This window comes from Mesoplodon densirostris, chromosome 7 (assembly GCF_025265405.1).
Source record: "Mesoplodon densirostris isolate mMesDen1 chromosome 7, mMesDen1 primary haplotype, whole genome shotgun sequence".
Classification (NCBI taxonomy): Eukaryota; Metazoa; Chordata; class Mammalia; order Artiodactyla; family Ziphiidae; genus Mesoplodon; species Mesoplodon densirostris.
Genome location: NC_082667.1, coordinates 73,944,280 through 73,963,468, shown reverse-complemented (window position 1 = coordinate 73,963,468; position 19,189 = coordinate 73,944,280). Strand labels below are relative to the sequence as shown.

At 53.8% G+C, this 19,189-nt stretch overlaps 1 protein-coding gene across 1 annotated transcript in view; it reads left to right on the top strand.

The window, feature by feature from the left end:
* The window catches only part of PTPN5 (protein tyrosine phosphatase non-receptor type 5), a 37,577-nt gene extending 18,611 nt beyond the window's left edge, over positions 1-18,966 (top strand). The window contains exons 4-15 of the mRNA XM_060105216.1: positions 4,903-5,096; positions 5,638-5,745; positions 5,987-6,064; positions 6,569-6,810; positions 8,159-8,348; positions 10,762-10,846; positions 14,878-14,957; positions 15,141-15,278; positions 15,815-15,925; positions 18,072-18,232; positions 18,324-18,437; positions 18,873-18,966. Coding sequence (XP_059961199.1) covers positions 4,903-5,096; positions 5,638-5,745; positions 5,987-6,064; positions 6,569-6,810; positions 8,159-8,348; positions 10,762-10,846; positions 14,878-14,957; positions 15,141-15,278; positions 15,815-15,925; positions 18,072-18,232; positions 18,324-18,437; positions 18,873-18,966 — 1,595 coding nt within the window. The remainder of the gene's footprint in view (positions 1-4,902; positions 5,097-5,637; positions 5,746-5,986; positions 6,065-6,568; positions 6,811-8,158; positions 8,349-10,761; positions 10,847-14,877; positions 14,958-15,140; positions 15,279-15,814; positions 15,926-18,071; positions 18,233-18,323; positions 18,438-18,872) is intronic.
* Positions 18,967-19,189: the final 223 nt, after the last annotated feature.

Genomic DNA, 19,189 nt, shown 5'->3' with positions numbered 1-19,189 from the left:
GAAAGCTCGCTTGGCATCAGGAAGGCCCGGGTTTGCATCTCGGGTCCGCATGTACTTGGGCAAGCCACCGAACCTCGCTCAGCCCGATTTCCATGCCTGGAAAATCCCTTTCACCCCGTGCAGGAAGCAGGCCCGAGAGGAGCCCAGCGTTCTGTCACTGTCAGCAAGCTGCCTCTGAGTCAGGGCTTCGTGCATGGCAAAGCAGCTACCTTGCTGTGAACTATTGAAAAGCCAGTCCTTGACACAAGCAGCCGCCTCTCACCGGCAAAACGGGGCTGATGATGCCAGTGTCTACCTCACAGAGAAGCAAAAGGAACTGCGTGCGCACAAGCGCTGTGGGAGCTGCATAGAGCCTACCCAAGAGATCTGGCATTCTCATTCCGGAGCAAGATAGGGAGGGACCTCTGTGGTCCATGAGGGCGGGCACTGTGTTGTTCACTGCTGTATCCACAGAGCCTAGCCTGGTGCTTGGCAAAGTATTGATATATAATTGGTGCTCAATAAATGTGTGTCAGACTCACACATGAATGAGCAGAGACTAAAATCAGCCCAGTTCTCTACCTCCGCACTTCTACTACCTGATCACAGACCTCTGCTCCCCACCCCTGAGATCAGGGGTTCTTAACCTGAGGACTGTGGATCCCCTCCAGAATTACATGCAGGATATAGTGTGTGTGAGAAGATGTATCTTCCTGAGTAAAGAAATGTTAGATTTCTGCCCAGAAAAGCTTTTAAATAAACCCTACCCTGAAAGGTAGGCATGTACCAGGCACTCAGTTGGATTCATCCAGCCTCCAGGGCTGCCAGGTACCCTGTGGGTTTAAAAACAAAAAACAGCTTCCACCCTTGTCTCTGAGAGGTACAGCCTGCAGTTTTTATTCTGCCCCCCTTAAGGTGCCAGGCTGTTAACCTGCCATCTTTCATATGCAAAAGTGATGTCAGGGGGCCTGTCTTCTGAGTGGCTGCTCTCTGGCTGGGTGGGTCTCACAGAGACTTCCACTCACTCTCAATCTCTCCCAGTCCCCCCACATGCCATTTAGCTGTGACAGGTGAAAGTCGGGGTCCTGAACCTGGGAATATTAAGCAGGCCTCATAATATCTGAACTCAGAACAGTGCCCTCTTTTTAAAAATATTTTTCCTCACTACAAATAAATATATGTATATGTATATACATATATATTTATCTCTATACATATGTGCCTATTTACTTATTGGAGGAAATTTAGAATATATGAACAGGGACTTCTCTGGTGGTGCAGTGATTAAGAATCTGCCTGCCAATGCAGGAGACATAGGTTCAATCCCTGGTCCGGGAAGATCCCACATGCCGTGGAGCAACTAAGCCCGTGCGCCACAACTACTGCATCTGCGCTCTAGAGCCTGTGCTCTAGAGCCTGTGAGCCACAACTACTGAGCCTGAACACCACAACTACTGAAGCCCGCGTGCCTAAAGCCCGTGCTCCTCAACAAGAGAAGCCACTGCAATGAGAAGCCCGTGCATGGCGACAAAGAGTAGCCCCGCTTGCCGCAACTAGAGAAAGCCTGTGCACAGCAATGAAGACCCAACACAGCCAAAAATAAAAATAATATGTAAACAATGAAAAAAATCACTCTACTCTTACCCTCCTCCAAAGAACTATTGTTACTACTGCCTGTCTTCTGTTCTTCCCATTTACCGTGTATGATGTTCATTAAACACTTCCTGTGTGCCCAGTGTCCCGTGTGCTGCGCGCTCTCCAAGCACCGCTTGAGTTAGCCTCTCATCTTTCATCAGGGATTCTCCACCTTTTTATATACTTTCTTAATTTCTAAGGCCAAGGAGAGAAGACTGTTTTGTAACCTTGCCTTTCTCACTCCACACCATCGAGATTTCTTTCCCCATTATTAAATATCTACAGAGTCACTACTAATGGCAGCATGAGACGTTTTATTGCAGGCAGGTTCCAGGCTTCTCAGACTGGGGTGCATGTACCCCTGAGGCCAAAGCCACAGGATAAATGTAGAACATTTTCCTGAACTATAAATTTGATTCCAAGCTTTGGGAGGAAAACAAAAACATTATTTTAAGATCAAAACAAGCACAGATATGCCATAGAATAGAATAAAGAACACCCATGAATTTTAAAACAAAGCAGCAAAGTCCAGGATCATGTGTCTTGCTGTTTTTCCCCAAAGACCCATGTCCCCTCTGCTCTAAGGATGGGAGAAACATCTAAGAAGCACTGTGTTCTCCCTCTTCTTACAGATAAGGAAACTGAGACCCAGCGCGCAGAAAGGACTGCCCAAAGTCCACAGTGTGTGTTACGAGCCAAGCCAGGTGGCCCCTGAGCTGTACCCCTCCTACCTGTCTGTATTTGCCTTCACACATCGACTGCTTTTTCTGAAGGTGTGGGTGGAGAACTTGCCACTTGGGTAATCAACCCTCTCCTTGTCAATAGTGGAAACTCTTGGCTTCCTACGTGATCCATCTCTTAGCAGCAGCTGGATCTGAGATATCTGCTCTTGTGGTTAGTAACTATAGCCTCCCTGGGCAAAGGTAGAGGCCCTTAGTCTCCACCAGCACTTAGATTTTTCATGTAATGCACTGTATTGTAAACACTCATCCACTGGTCTGTTTTACCCAGCTGACTTGAGCCTTTTGAAGGCAGGAGTTACGTGTTGTCATTATTATTATAATCTGATGTTTCTTGAGCAACTACTCGATGCCAGGTGCCAAGTTGGATGTTTCATCTATAGGATCTACTGTCTTCATCGCAGCTTTTCAAAGAATGTATTATTATCCTTGTTTATCACTTACCCATCATCATTCACTCATTTAGGAAATATTGATTGTAGACTTACGTGCCAGGACTAGCGCTGTATGTTGTGGACAATCAGGATGAGCAAAACCAATACTGCTCCTGCCCTCATGGAACTTACAGAGACTGGGGGAGATGATATTCAACAAATAATTCTAACAGACTGGAGTGAGTGTACTGTAGCTCAGAGACTGTCCAAGTGCCTCAGTTCAAACCCACCTCAACCACTTATTAGCCTCTCTACTTTCTCTTCTGTAAAATGAGGATAATAGTAGTGCCAACTTCATAGGGTACCATGAAGAGTGAATAGATTAACACGTGCAAAGCACTCAAAGCAGGGCTGTGTGCTCGCCAGGTGTATTGTTGCTGCTGGTCATAAGAAGGAGAGATGTGGGTTGCTGGGTGTGTGTGGTAGGGGAGCCCCTACTTTAGGAGGCAGCTGATTGAGTTCTACAAGATGAATAGGAGTTAACTTGGCAAAGTGTTTTGGGGACAGTTGAGCGGAGCAGGATGTTGGGATGTTCCTGGCAGAGGGGACAGGATATGCAAGACATGGGGTGTGGGCTCACCCGAGGAACTGCCAAAGAGTGTGGCTGGACCACAGCAGGTAGGGAGCTATACAGGGTCAGGTCTGGGAAGGAGGAGCCTGGGAGAGAAATACAGGTATCCCCAGGATCACCGCCAGGATCCAGGCCATGCGAGATGCTCAGCAAATACTTGTCACGTAACCAAGCGAGCATGCAGACAACTATGTTGGCCTCACATGGTCTTGGCTGTGGGTGTTCCCTTGTCTCCCAACCAGAAAAGGAGCCCATTGTCCCATATACACAGTGATATGTGGACCATCCCATCCCCACCATCAAGCCATACACATCCGTCTTACTGGTGCCTCTCTTCTTGGCAGTAGATTGGACGGTGTGGGTTTAGATGGGGAGCTCCAACCTCTGGGGCTCACTGCGGTGGTGCTGCTGGAATCCCCACACTCCACCAGGGTATCAGATCCAAGCCAGTACCGTTCAGACTTGTTTAGTAGTGGAACCTTGTGTTGAAATCATCTTAGAAGAAACCCAGTATATGGAACGGTATTGAACAGCTTCCATGGCTGAGGCCCAAGCATAGGGACCCAGAGCACTTGGTCATAGCTGGTGCACCTGAGAAAACACCAGGGCTCCTTAAAGCACAGTTAGAAAACCAGGGGACTTCCCTGGCGGTCCAGTGGTTAAGACTTCACCTTCCAATGCAGGGGCCGCAGTTTCGAACCCTAGTCAGGAAGCAAGATCCCACATGCCTTGCGCCAAAAAAAACAAAACATAAAACAGAAGCAATATTGTAAAAAATTCAATAAAGATTTTTAAAATGGCCCACATCAAAAACAGCAACAACAACAACTTTAAAAAAGAAAACCAAGGGAGGACCCCCAACCCCCATTTTCGAGGTATGGAAATTGAGGTCCAGAAAGGAGAGGGTGACTTTCCCAAGATCACACAACCAGGGATAGACCCAGAACTGGATCTTAGACGTTTAACATCAATTCTGCTGCACCGAGATTTTCCTCCACACCATCCTGACCACCCCCATCCCCCCTCAGTGTGGGGTCTTGAGGTGGGGAAGGGGCACGGTGCTGTGACCTTGTCAGGTGTCCAGCATTTCCCCCCAGGCACACACACCGAGTCAGGGGGCAGAGCATGAGCGACAAAAACCCAGAGGGCAGGCATGGGTGGGCTGTTCAGGGTCACGGCCTGGTCATGCCGTACCGTTTTTTCCCTCTCTCTTTTAATTGAGTTTGAGGTGGTGGTTTTTCGTTTCCTTAAGGAATGGGAAAAGAATGAAGCTGTGTAAACACCACGATGTTAACTCCCTGAAAAACCTCCTGCCATTTTAACTCTCTTACTGGAGAAATCAAAGAGAAATAATTTGTCCACCCACACTTAGCTCTTTCTGACGAAGGTAGGTGAGTATTGCTTTGCTAATCGAGGGTGACTGCTGGAAGCGGAGCCAGGCTGACTGATCCCGGATTGAGAGGAAGCCACGGCAGCCCCAGAAGGAGCGGTCCACCGGGGTCGGCAGGGCCCGGATCACCAGCCGTGCGTCCGCCTTCCGCAGGTGTCCCCCAGCCGGTAGGGATGCAGGCGCTGGACCAGGCTGAGGGGCCCACGGCCTTGCAGAGAGAGATGCCACTGCCCCCGCCTCCTTCACCGCCCTCAGAGACAGCTCAGAAGCCACCACCTCGAGGCGCCAGGAGCCCCTCCCTCGCTGTCAGGAGCAGCCTGTGCCTGCTGGCTGCCTCCCAGTTCCTGGTAAGGACATCACAGGCCTTGCGGGGCCTGGAGGGAGGGTGGGTTGAGGGACGGCCTCCACTTCCTCCCCGAGATGGCCGCCTGGAGACACAGAAGGATGAGGGGCCTCCGTGGCGTCCCTTGTGACTCCAGGCCTCGGGCTGGTGTGAGGAGAAGGCTGGAGTTCTGAGCCACAGCCTTGATGGATAAGCCCCTCACGCCCTGACCTCAGAAGCAGGAACACAGGCCCACTCCCAACCCCCTGGCCCCACAGAGGTCCTTCTGAGGACTTCCTGTCTCTGGAGGCATCTCTGGGAGACTCTCCTTGTTATGTGTGTACCTGATGGGGTGGGAGGGTCCCCTCTGGAAGGGCTTTCTCTTGGCTCCCTTGAGTCAGCTTTTCTCCAGAGAGAAGTCCCGGGCCCTTGCCCCAGCTGCACAGTCTAGACCTTGGGGGGCCAGGTTGAAGCTGAAGGGGGGCTCTTGAGAGTGGGGAGATGGGGGTATATGGGAACAAGGAACCCAGGCTCCGGACTCAGTGTGCTCCCCCCGGCCGCCCCAGCTCGCCTGCGGGATGCTCTGGCTCAGCGGCTACGGCCCCATCTGGTCGCAAAATGCCACAGACCTCATCTCCTCCGTGCTCACACTCCTGGAGCAGCTGGGACCCTCGGTGAGTAAGCTCCACAGAGCCCCAGGGTAGGAGAGAATGCTTGGGGGGCCTCCAGTCCCACCAACCCCTGCCTGGGGCTTCTTTGAGTTCAGGAGATATTTACTGGCCCCTGAAGTGCTTCTCCCTGTCCCCCACCCAGACCGGGTCCAAAGTTTTCAGAGCCTTGATTTTATCCCTGTTGAAACATGAGAACTCTGCCCCCCCACCCATCACCCTGACCTGTTTGTCTGATGTTTCCCAGGCCTGGCTGGCTGTTGGGACCTGGGACGTCCCTAATCTGCTGGTGGTCTCCCTGTCCGTGGTCCTCGTCACCACCTTGGTAAGGCTCCTCCTGAACCAGCCTCTGTGCTCCCCTCCCGTGACCCTGAGGCCCGATCCCCACCTTCTCCCATTTGACCTACAGACTAGACCTTCTGGGTAGGGCTGAGGCTGGGGTACCCGTCTCCTTCCACCAATGCGCCCAGCCTGGGGGGAGAGGTGCCGTCTTTCTCAAATTTGGTTTGCAGCGTTCTTGGCTGGGGAAAGGGGCTGAGGCAAGGGGCTGAGGCAGGAAGAAGACTGGAGTGGGAACCCTACCCCCACCCCACGAAGAAGGCTTCAATCCACAAGAACCTGAGGGTTGGAGATGGAGGGGGCCGGGAGGACATGACGGGGGTGGAGCCTCCCATCTAGGTGAGGGGTGGTGCGATGCAGACAGCTCCCAGGAGAGTAGGGCTGCTCCAGACACATGGAGGGGCAGGGGCCTCAACTCCATGGGCACCCCCTCACCCAGGGGGGCTGCCGGAATGGTCCTCGGTCCATGATGCCATATGCCCCCAACTAGGTGTGGCACCTCCTGAGGACTCCCCCAGAGCCACCCAGCCCGCTGCCCCCCGAGGACAGGCGCCCGTCGGTGAGCCGTCAGCCCTCTTTCACCTACTCTGAGTGGATGGAGGACAAGGTCGAGGATGACTTCCTGGACCTGGACCCTGTCCCTGAGACACCTGTGTTTGACTGCGTGATGGACATCAAGCTGGAGGCCGACCCTGCCTCACTGACTGTCAAGTCCATGGGTCTGCAGGAGAGGTGGGTGCAGTGGAGAGGTGGGCTCTGTGGGCCCTGGAGCTCTCAGCTCCCGATCGGAAGGGCAGATGCCCGACTCTGCCTCCCAGTGCCCAGGGAAGAGCTGAGCTCATAAGCCCACCAGGGGAGACACATCCTCTTCAGGTCTGATTCACATAGATCAGGATGCCCCAAGGTGAATGCTAAGAGATGCTGTTACTACACACAAACACATGGGCATACACAAGTGTACATATGTGCACGCTCACACATACACTTGTGGTTTGGATAGGTTTCTTTACTGCAGGACTTGTCGGGACCTTTAACATGCTTGTAGTCATTGTAGACTGACTAAGGGGAGTGTGTGGCATTCCTCAAAGTCATCTGACCACAGAACCCTACTTTTTTTTTTTTTTTTTTGGTTTGAACTCAATTTTTTTTAAATTTTTTTATTGGAGTATAGTTGCTTTACAATGTTGTGTTAGTTTCTGCTGTACAACGAAGTGAATCAGCTATATGTATACCTATATCCCCTCCCTCCCACCCCCACCCTCATCCCACCCATCTAGGGCCTCACAGAGCACCGAGCTGAGCTCCCTGTGCTATACAGGTTCCCACTAGCTCTCTTTTATAGTGTCTCATAGTGTTCCACAGAGCACACCTTGGGAGGTGTCAGCACTCTCTTTTGGGGGCCTGGCTGGGTAAGCCAGACCACACCAAGGTTGAGTGGCCCACATGATGTCATGGAAAGAGCACTGTTCGAGGACTCGGAAAACCTAGCTCTTTGTTTCAGCTCTGCCACCCCCTCACTGTGTGCTTGGGCCCTTCTTGTCCCCGCTGTGGCACTCAGATTCCCTTCCTGTGTATCGAGGGCTTTCCTATTCTGTGCCCTGAACACAGTAAGGTTTGTTCCGTCTGCTCATCCTCGCTGCCTCTGTGCTGCCCCTGGGACCCCGTCTTTCCCGGGCCTCTCCTGGATTCTGCGTCCTTGCAGACTGCCGGTCCGGGGCTGGCATATAGAAGGTCGAGCCCTGCTTCTCTGCTCCAGGCAGGCACCCTCTCTGTGAGCTTCCTGGGGCCACAGGGCTGGGAACTACCTCCAGCAGTGGCAGAGGAGAGTGCTCAGGGGCCTCGCGTTGAACCTTGGGAACCGGGCTGAGGCCACACTCAGCTGCTCCACCACAGGCAGCCTAAGCCTCAGGGCTGAGCCTCACCCTCCCTGTGTCAGGGTTGATGGCACACCCACTCCTCTCTCTGGAGCCCACCTGGTTCCCACCCCCATCTCTCCCTCCCTCATCCTCCTGCTCCAAGGCCCCCAGCTGATGGCCGTCCCTGACCCTGATATTCACCCCTCCTTACCCGGTCCTTCCAGGAGGGGCTCCAACGTCTCCCTGACCCTGGACATGTGCACCCCGGGCTGCAATGAGGAGGGGTTCGGCTATCTCATGTCCCCACGCGAGGAGTCGGCCCGCGAGTACCTGCTCAGCGCCTCCCGCGTCCTCCAGGCCGAAGAGCTTCACGAGAAGGCCCTGGACCCCTTCCTGCTTCAGGCAGAATTCTTTGTGAGTCCCCTTGAGGCGGCTACCCTGCAGGGGGCAGCCCGTTCTGCTCAGGTTGATCCCCCCAGCAAGGCTTTGGAGTGGGGTACCCCAAACTCAGCATCTGATAGATGAGCATCATTTCATTCTCACCTCTCCTACTGTTCTCTGGGCCTCAGTTTCTCATCCGGAAAATGGGAGTAAAAATAACAGGGGTGTTGCAAGGATTCAAGAGATGCAGAACCTGTGCAAAGCGCCCATGGGGTGATTGGTGTTTGTGGCAGTCCCAAGTCTTTATCATCCAGGACGTTCTCTGAAAGCCTGAGAAAGCCTTAGAAAGCTTTCTCTTCTTTTTTTCTTCTTTGGCCACGCCGCGAGGCACCAGGTATTGAACCTGGGCCCCAGCGGTGAAAGCACTGACTCCTAACCACTGGACTGCCAGGGAATTCCTGAAAGCCTTCTCTTCTGACTCTCCTGTTTTCCCACCCTCCCCCTGCCCGACATCACCTAACATTGTTCGTCCTCCTTTGAAATCTCTCCAGTTCTGTGATTCAGGCTTAGGGTGGACCTGACCACCTCCCCTCTAGACTTAAGCTGCAGCCTCCAGCTGCCTCCTGTTGGACTTTGAGGGGCCCCTAAATGACACCCCTGTTTTACCTGCCTGAGCACTCAACCAGTTAAGAGCCAAGACATGGAAAATCACAAAACCACCTTTATTTTTGCTGATAAAGGCTAGGTTTAACATGAGGATTAGGTATGTAGCAGTAGGGAACTTCCTAATACCAACCACCAGAGTGAACAAACTTCCCACCCACCCGGGCGATGCTGGCACATCGCCGGCCTCACCTCATAGGGGAGCCCTATAATTCTTTCTTGGCAGGAGGGCCGGGAAAGAAGGAGAAAGGAAGGGGCTGGGGCCCAAAAGCCCAGTTCCTCAATCAAACACACTCATTGGGTAACTCGCCCACCTCTGTGGGTAGGAACGGGCAAGAGGCCATGAGCATTTGGGGAGAGTCCCTCTTGGGAGAAGCCAGAGGGATGGAGAACCCGTGTGCCTCCCTCACAGCTCCCCTCGCCCCAGGCCACCCTGCTCCCTACCTGGACCGGATGGCTTTCCCCTCTGAGAAGCCCTCCATCACCCTCTGTCCCGTTGCTCCAGATTCTCCAGAATGTGGCACAGCCTGCCTTACCTGAGTTGAACGAGCCCCAGACTCCTTTTCCGGGCTTATATCCCCATCCCTGCAGGGACTGTCCACTTCAAACTGGGCCCCGCACCACGCCCCCGCCCTGGTGCCTTCCCTGTCATCATCCCCCACCCTGGAGGCCCCTAGGAGGCCTTCCTCGACCACTCAGGCTCAGCTGCCATTCCCACAGCCACACCTCCCCTTGAGGAAAGGGCTTGCATCCCCTTGTCATCTCCGGTTCAGTAGATCATTTTGCTCAGAGAGTAAGAAAGAGGGGGTGCCCACACACCCACTCCAGGGGCGCTTCTGCACATACTTTTTATTCTTTCGATTCTCACAACCACCAAGGTAAGTATTATGATCTTCATCGTACAAAGCACATACTTAGTGTGTCCACAAACAATGAACACTGTAAACCATGTGAAGTCAGGTGCTAAAGCGTGTGGACAGAGGGAAGGGGCGTGAAGAGAAGACAGACACTGGGGGGGGGGTCATCCCAGAGAACATAGGTGGGGGAGAAAGAGGTGAACCTTAAGGCTGGGAAGGATTTGGGGTGATGAAGAGGGGTGGGACCGGTGCTCCCCACAAGCTGGGTGCCATGAGCTCAGACCTGGAGGCTAGCTGGATACTGACAAATTAGCCACAGGAAGAGATGGGCACAACTGGAGGGTGGGTCTCTTCAGAGCAGCTGGTGGTAAAGAAAGGCCAGATCGGAAAAGACCTTACATTCCAGGCAGAGAAGTTCCAACTTGGAACTCTTGACATAGAGAGTGATTGGGAGGTGCAAATACAACTCTGGGAGGCCCAGAAGGAGGCTCCTTTCCTGCTGGAGAATCAGGGAAGGCTTCTTGGAGGAGGTGGCTTTATGATGGACAGGAGGACATGAGAAGATGAGGATGGGGTGGATGTTACTACAGAGTGAGCAGCACTATCCAGGGTCCTGAGGTAGAGACACCCAGGGTAGGAATACTGGTCAGTAAAACCACTCAGTGTGGCCGCAGCACAGGGTGCAGAAGGCAGTGATTTGCCAGGTCACTTTTTCTTCTGTTCTTCTTTGAGTGTCTACTACGTGCCAGGCTGGCCCCCAATAAATAATGGTGATAATAACATTTATTATGCACTCAGCGTGTGCCAGGTCTGTTCTAGATGCTTTTTATGTGCAACAACTCATTTAATAGTCAGTGTTTGTTGAATGAATGCATGCACTTAAGTCAACCCACCTCTGCTCACACCCCCATGTCCTCCTCCTGCAGGAAATTCCCATGAACTTTGTGGATCCGAAAGAGTATAACATCCCTGGGCTGGTGCGGAAGAACCGGTACAAAACCATCCTTCCCAGTGAGTACTCACTGCCCCAGTGGGTGGGGGCAGGCTCCCCCTCACCTGGGTGCCACTTCACCCTGAGGAAGGCCTTAACCCCAGAGTGGGCCTCCACAGTCACGAGGAGAGGGGACGGAGGGTGCAGGTACCCAGTGAAGGGAAACACCCCCTTTAGAGGGTAGAGGGCTCCTTGTTCCTTCACACAGCACTTTCCAGACTCTTGCCCTGTGGAAGCCCAGAGAGAAAGAGGAACAATAACAGCAGCTCCTAGACAGTTCGTGGTGGCTGAAAAGTCTTATCACATCCTTGGTCTCTTCAGCATGGGCAGATTTTAAAGAGAGGACATTAAGGCTCAGAGAGGATAAGTGGCTCATCCACTGTCACGCAGCTAAGACATACAGAACTGAGTTTCAAACGGGCCTGTGACCCCAGAATTGGGCTCTTTTGTCTACCTTGAGTTCAGTTTGGCCAGATTGTGAGTCCTCTAACAGGCAGAGCCACCCCATAAGGGAATGAGCTGCCTGTCCGGTAGTAAGCTCCCCATCAGTCAGGGTATTCAAACTAGACTGCACGAGCAGTCCCCTGGAAGGTCTGATAGGGATTTTCCCCCTTTGGGGGCAGTTAGACCAGGCGAACTGATATTCCTCTTTTAGCCCTGGAGTGTCATTTTCAGGTAACTTTCATCAAGCCCCTATCTGCCTGTCACCCCTGCCAAGTTCTGGCCCCAGGCCCCAGGGCTAGCTTAGGGGGTGATATATTGAAAGCAAATCCACAAACCTACTCCACTCAGTTTATGGAGTAACGAGGCTTTAAAAAAGCAGTTTTGCCATTAGCATCTCCAACAACATGTAAGATGTCATGACTTATTTTTAACTTTTAAAATATCGACTTGTGGTTGCTATGGTTACACAGTGTCTAGGTAGTTCCGGTTAAACAAAGCACCATTTAAGGCCAGGATGCAATATTCAGGGCTGCTCACCTCTTCCCTCCTCTTGCCGCCCTCCACCCACCCAGCCCAACCTGGAGGGAGGGGTTCGGCTACCCCACAATCTAGGGCTTTGCTGGCCACTCAGAATAGCCACTGGGGGAGTATGGGAGCCAGGCCATTACTCCATTTGGTCCCCACTGGATTCCTGAGAAGAATCCAGCCTCCAGCCATGCCCTGAGCCTCCAGGTCCCCGAGCCCAACAGAGAACCTTCTCTGTGGCCAGCAAGAATTGACCCTGTGCCTTCAGAGACCGGGCTGGGGTGGATGGCAAAGCCCCCTCTCAGATCCAGGACACCCAAAGGTTTGCTTTCTCATTCATTCTACACCATGACCAGGGCCTGAGAATTCAGACATGAATGAGACACAGACTCTGTGCACAGGGAGCTCGCAGTCTAGTGAGAGAGACAGATCCATGGACAGTTCCAGTACAGAGTGACCCAGCAAGCAGCACTGAGGACAGGATGCAGGGGAGCTGCACCTATATGAATGAATGAATGAATATCCCTCAAATCTAGCTCGCCCTCTCCAACTTCACTGCCAAATTACTTTTTTGGGGTGAGGGCTTCCATGTTTCCCAGTGGTTTTGGGGGGTCGGACTTGCATGTTGCACAATTCCAGGGGTTCCATTTACATGGACTGCATTGACATAGTGCCCCCTGGAGTTGTGCAGGGCAGGGCAGCCCTCTGACCCTGACACTTCTTATGTGGATCATTACAGTAATCAAACTGGTCTCCTGAGTCCCACATCTCTCCTTCTGTCCATCTTCTACCATTGTCACCAAAATGACGCAAAACCGAAAACTAATCATGTCACCCTCCTCTTTAAACACTGTCACTGTTACCCCGTAATCCTCGGGTTGAGGTCCAGCCTTATGAGCATGGTTTATTGGACCCTTTGTCAGCTGGTTGCTCTCCAGCCTCATCACTCCCCAACTCCCACCTGGCCCTGTACACTTGAATTGGACAGAGCAGTGCTCCCTACTCCGCTTTCTACTGGTCCTTCAAACCCAACCCAGGTGCCCCCTCTTCCGTCTGAGCCAAGTCAAGTCCCCTCTGTTCCCTCGTCCCCGGTGCTCACAGGCCATACACTGCTCGACTGCCTGCCCAGCAGTAGGGGACAGGGACCGGGCCTGGCTGATCTAGGAGCCCCCGTGCTCAGGCATAGTGTCAGGCTAAGAGTCCACGCTCGGTAGGGTCAATAGAACCATCACCATTCTCACAGTGGTTCTTTAATATCAAAGGCCCCGTTGTCTAGTGCCCACTTCTGAGTCCTAATCTGGGTAGGCACCACGAGGACAAGGGAGGTGGCCCACACAATGCTGCCCCTCCTCTCTCCCGCTCGTCACCCAGAGCCTCCTTCCATTTACCCTTACTCTCCCCCATACCTGACGCCCCTCCACTCCCTCCTCCACAGGAGCTGCCCTGTCCCCACCTCCCCCCCCCATCACCTGCCCAAACCTCAAGCACTGGGGCCGGGGCATGAAAGGGCCAGAGAGGGGAGGCTTTGTGGGTGTCATGTCCCACTTCATCTACTGGGTTTGGGATCCTTCTTTTTTTTTTTTTTTTAACGTCTTTATTGGAGTATAATTGCTTTACAATGGTGTGTTAGTTTCTGCTGTATAACAAAGTGAATCAGCTATACGTATACATATGTCCCCATATCCCCTCCCTCTTGCGTCTCCCTCGCACCCTCCCTATCCTACCCCTCCAGGTGGTCACAAAACACCGAGCTGATCTCCCTGTGCTATGCGGCTGCTTCCCACTAGCTAGCTATTTTACATTTGGTCGTGTATATATGTCCATGCCACTCTCTCACTGCGTAGGATCCTTCTTTTGACCTGTTAGCTTATAGTGGAACTTGTAATGATGGCAGTAATATCAGCAGACACGTGCCCTGTAGTGTTCACCTTACGCTGGGCCGAGTTACGGGTCTGAGGACTCATTAACATCTACTCTTGAAAGTTTACAAGATGAGTGAGGTTGTGATGGAAGGAATGTCCCTAGTTTACAGAGAAGGCACAGGGGGGACTAAGTAAATGGCCTACACTGACGCTGCCAGGACTTGAACCCAGCCTTACTGGTCGGTGGTATAGGCTCCTGACTGCTCCTCACACAGCCTCTGAGGGTCCCATATGGGGCACACTGGCAGGGCCTTTGGTCCAGCCCTCCCTCCACAGAAGAGAACCTGGGGCCCAGAGAAGGGAGAAGACAGCCAGTTGGTGACAAATCCGGAGCAGAGCCCCGGGCCCCAGCTTCCTGCCCACCCCACAATCTGCCGGCTCAATCCCAGCTTCTGCAGGCTCGCAGAGCAGACTAGTCAATACAGGGAGGCTCTAGCTGGAACAAAACAAACCCAGGAAGAAGAGCAGGACGTTGTGAGAACCTGCTGCTATGGGATTTGACATGTGAATAGATGGGGTAGGGGGTAACCCTTGTGCACGTGTGTACCACCTCATCTCAGATGTGGAAGACTTTACTCCTTTCATAGTAATATTCTCCCTCAGCGTCCTACCCAAATCTTAGCTATAAAGTGCTTTACAGTTTAACATTGCACTTTCACATCTGTTTTCTTGTTTATCTTCCCAACAATCCTAGGAAGTAGGCATCTTTACCCCCATATTACAGATCAGAAAACTGAGGCTTAGAAAGGCCATGTGCTTTACAAGCTTACACGGCACATTGGGGACAGTGTATACTCGAACTCAGCCCTGCTGTCCAGGATTCATCCTCTAGGGAATTTCTGACTGATTTAGCTTTCTCCTCCCCCGAACACGAAGCACAGTGAGGACAGGGCAGCTTAAGGGACACATGGCAAGGGGCGGCATGGATCCTACAGAGGGAAAGACCTAAGGCCTCTCTCTGTACTGTCCTCTTCAGCCTGGGCCTCACCTGCCTGAGTGGGCCACAGGGGTGGGTCAGTGTTTTGCTTCCGGGCAAGGGAAGAAGGAACTTCAAGTTCCAGAAGAAATGTGGGTGCCCTGAAATGGGCCAGACAAAGTGGGCTCTGCACTGGGGGACTGCATATGTTAAATCCCAGCCTCACCTGTCTCCCCCACCCCAGACCCTCACAGCAGAGTGTGTCTGACCTCACCAGACCCTGACGATCCTCTGAGTTCCTACATCAACGCCAACTACATCCGGGTATGTAGCCCCATCCCGATGGCCTCTCCCTGAAAGGGAGGCCCGAGTCAATGGGATCCATCCTCTAGGCTTGTCCCTAAGCCCATGTGGCTCCTGCCAGCCCCCGGGAAGAGCCTGAGTGTGGGGACTGGGCCCCAGGAGTACGGCCTCTGACCCTGATGGCCTGGCCTTGGCTGGCCGCAGGGCTATGGTGGGGAAGAGAAGGTGTATATCGCCACTCAGGGACCCATCGTCAGCACAGTTGGCGACTTCTGGCGCATGGTGTGGCAGGAGCACACGCCCATCATTGTCATGATCACCAACATCGAGGAGATGAACGAGGTAGGCACCCCTGTACCTTACCAGGTGTCTGCTACTTTGTGCCCTGAGCTAAGCGTCTTGTTTCCATATTCACCTTACAGCAGTTTTGTGAGGTTGGTATGTTCACCTCACTGCCTGCCAAGAGGAGGAAATGTGAGGCTCAGCGAAGTTAAGTTAGTTGCTCAGAGCCACACAGAGAGTCAGAGGCAGAGCCTGGAGCTGGCCTCTCCACCTCCAGGGCTCGGGATCTTAAGCACGATGCTCTCTGCTGCTGCTCAGCCTGCCAGGGCTGATGTTGGCTACTTCTGTACTCATCACGGCCCATTTAACTGAACTCCCACAGAAGTCCTTCAAAAAGGGTTTTACTTCCGTGTTCCAGATGAGGAAACTCAGGCTCAGAAAAGGGAGGTAACTTACAGGTTATGAAGCTGAGATTTGAACTCTCTAACTGCAAACCTACTGCTCTGTTACCTCTCTTCCCGCTGGCCTGGGAGGGGTATTGGGGAGAGTATGGCTGGGGTGCTGGGAGTATCACAGCCTGATCTGGGCCCCTGCAGAAGTGCACCGAGTATTGGCCGGAGGAGCAGGTGGTGTACGACGGCGTGGAGATCACTGTGCAGAAAGTCATCCACACTGAGGATTACCGGCTCCGACTCATTGCTCTCAGGGTGAGGCCTGGGGTTGGACTGGGCTGGGCAGATGGGGGACTCCACAGCCAACAGGGTCCCAGAGGCCATGATAGCTGAAGTTAAGGCGTGTGTCACTCCCAGGATTTACTGATACGCAGGGACGAGGGAGTGTGTGGTGAATAGATTTGGAGGCCAGAAGAAGGACCAAACCCTCAGCGCGTTTCATACTGTTAGGTTCTCTCCATCCACACTGTCATTCATAATGTCTTCCAGCTCTGCTTCAAATGTACCCAAGGCCAGGACTGTCTGTAAAAGGGGGCTTCAGCAGCTTCCAGCACTGTCCTTTGAGATCCTGCCTAGAAGCGTCCCTTTACCTGAGCTTCCAGCCTGTAGTATGACAATGTCCACCAGAGGGCAGGCACTCCTTGCTGCATTTGGGTTGCACAGGGAGGTTGTGGTTGCACAGAAAAAGGAAAAAAAGAAAAAAAGAGAAGAAGAAGACATACAAAATATGAGCAATTACAGAACAGCCCAGAAGAGTGGGGGGAGGTATCCTCCCACCCTGAAGTTGTGCTTCTTCCAGGCTCAGCATAAGAGAGGAGATTGTTCCTTTGGAGTCAGGAGAATTAGTGCATTCTGTTTTTGAGAAATCTTACGACCCATGTTTGGGGAAATTGGTGCCACTGTAATAACCCAAAGTCTGGAAGAAGTGAGCTGGATGCCAGTAAGCTGACATCCTATCCAGAAACAGCCTAGGAGGTCCACTGATGCTGGCAGCCACACGGTCTGGATAGGATGTCAAGGGCCTGAGACTTGTTCCTCTGAGCTGCCCCCTCCCACTGGAGAAGGTGAAAGAGGGGGTGTCAAGGAGAACTCAGCCCCTGGAGGACAGTGCCCAACTAAGCATCTCCAAGCTTGCTTGCTTGCGGGTGGAAAGGGCCAGGAGGTAGAGGGCAGAGGCCATGGTAGCTGCCACAGCCAGATAATGCAGGGGTGCAAGGAACCAGCTTCCTTTTTCCCCCCGAAAGATATGATGGGGGTGTCTCACCTTCTCAGTGCTGCCGGACTGGTTAGGGAAGAATTGGGACAGCTTGGGGCTTGGGGGTATTTACTTCTGTCCATAAACCTTTACAAGCACCTGCTCTGAGCCTGGTTCTGGGTTGGGTACTGGGAACACAGAGCTGTCCAAAGCCTGGACTCTCTCCTCAAGGAGCACCTATAAAATGGTAAGTACTGACATAGAAATAGGTAAGAGCACAGAAGAAGGACCCTTTGTCAGCTAGGGTGCTTAGGGAGGGCTTCCTGGAAGTGGTGGTGCTGAATGGGGTTCTGAAGGATGAGTAAGAGTTGGCTAGGGGGCAAAGAAGTGGAGAGAGCATTCCAGGCAGAGAGAAAGTAAAAGTAAGGGCGTGGAAGATAAAATAGCTCTATGTGTGTATACGTGGAGGAGTTGAGGGAAGCAGAGGTTTGATCTGCAAACCATTTGGAGTGCAAGAGAATCAAGTGCAAGTTCCCAGGAGCAGGAGTTGGGCCTGGAGGGTAGATACTGAACCATGTATCTTATTTGCCTGGCTGAAGACTGGGGAGTGTGGGTTTGATTCTAAGAGCAATGAGAGGCATCAAAGGGTTCTGAGCAGGAGAGCAGCCTGTGCTGTAGACAGACCGTTTTGACCACTGTGGAGCTGGGGCCGTCAGGGAGGAGGAGGGAGGGTCTCACACAGTCGAGAGATGATAAAGACCAAAGTGGAGGCAGTGGTGGTGGAGAGGATAGCACAGAGGGGGGAACACTTGCTGGGGTTGGAGGTGGGCAGGGAAGTATACTGAGGCAAGAGGAAGGATCCCAGGGCTCTTGGGGGGTGACTGGGCTGTTAAGGGGTGACCAGGAGACAGGAGTGAATTGGAGAAGGGACTCTTCGCCTCTCTTGGATGATCTTGGAGTTGCTGGGGCAGAACCCACGTGCAGACCAGTGCTGACGCTGCTGACCAGCCCCTGCTGCCCACCTGGCTTCCGGTCTGTGTCTGGTGCCGCTGGGTGATGTGGTCTAGCTGTCAGAGGCCCGAGGCCCCACTCCCTGTGGCCTCCCTCCTGTGTGTCTCCTCCTTCCCTCCCATCTCCATCTCTGGGCTGACCTGTGGGCTCAAAGAGTTCACGTGTATCTGGGGTGGGCCTCTGTGTCCTGGACAGAGTGGCACAGAAGAGCGAGGCCTGAAGCATTACTGGTACACATCCTGGCCCGACCAGAAGACCCCAGACCGGGCCCCCCCACTCCTGCACCTGGTGCAGGAGGTGGAGGAGGCAGCCCAGCAGGAGGGGCCCCGCTGCGCCCCCATCGTCGTCCACTGCAGGTGGGTCCTCCCAGACACCCACGAGGGCAGGGCAGCTTCCCCCAGCCCTAGGCTGCCCTGCCCCTCACGCACCCACGCCCTCGGCCCTCAGTGCAGGGATTGGGAGGACGGGCTGCTTCATCGCCACTAGCATCTGCTGCCAGCAGCTGCGGCACGAGGGCGTGGTGGACATCCTGAAGACCACATGCCAGCTCCGTCAGGACAGGTCAGCCCATGGGCGGGGGGCTGAGCACGTGGGGAGCTAGAGCCCTGGGGGCAGCAGAGAGAGACTGACGTGTGCATAGGGTGAGGGTTAGGGGGACACACCCCGCGGGGACTGACCAGCGGACAGGAAGTAGGGAAGACAGATGGGTAGAGGAACCGGATCCAGACAGTTGGTGGCTGGATTAAGAGGGGAGAGAGACAGAGCTGGTGGACAGAGGGCCAGGGGCCGAGTGTGGTGGGACATGTCACCTGTGTCCCTGCTGTCTATGCCAGAGCTGGGAGGGACAGGAAGGGGCAGGGGGAGTGGCTGGCCAGGGTTGGCCTCTCTAAGCTGCACAAAGGCAGAGTCCCTGATGTGCCTCAGATGACTGGCACTCTGTGGGTCTGGGGGCAGGCCCCTCCATGACCCCGTCCCCACTGTGCGTCTGCCGGGCAGGGGCGGCATGATCCAGACGTGTGAGCAGTACCAGTTCGTGCACCACGTCATGAGCCTCTACGAGAAGCAGCTGTCCCGCCAGTCCCCCGAGTGACCACACTCCTCCCCGAGGTCCTCTGGGTACCACCCAGCCTGAGTCTGGGCCCTCATCCCGGCCACACCCAGGGCCCTGCCTCGGGTCCAGCCTGCCCCCTGTCCCTCCCGCTTCCTTCTCAGTCTGCTTCCCAGCCTGGGCCTGGCCCCTGCCCGCCCCCCAACGTAGCTCTTCCTACTGTACATATTGGGGAGTGGGGGAGGGTGGGGGAGGGGTGTGCCAG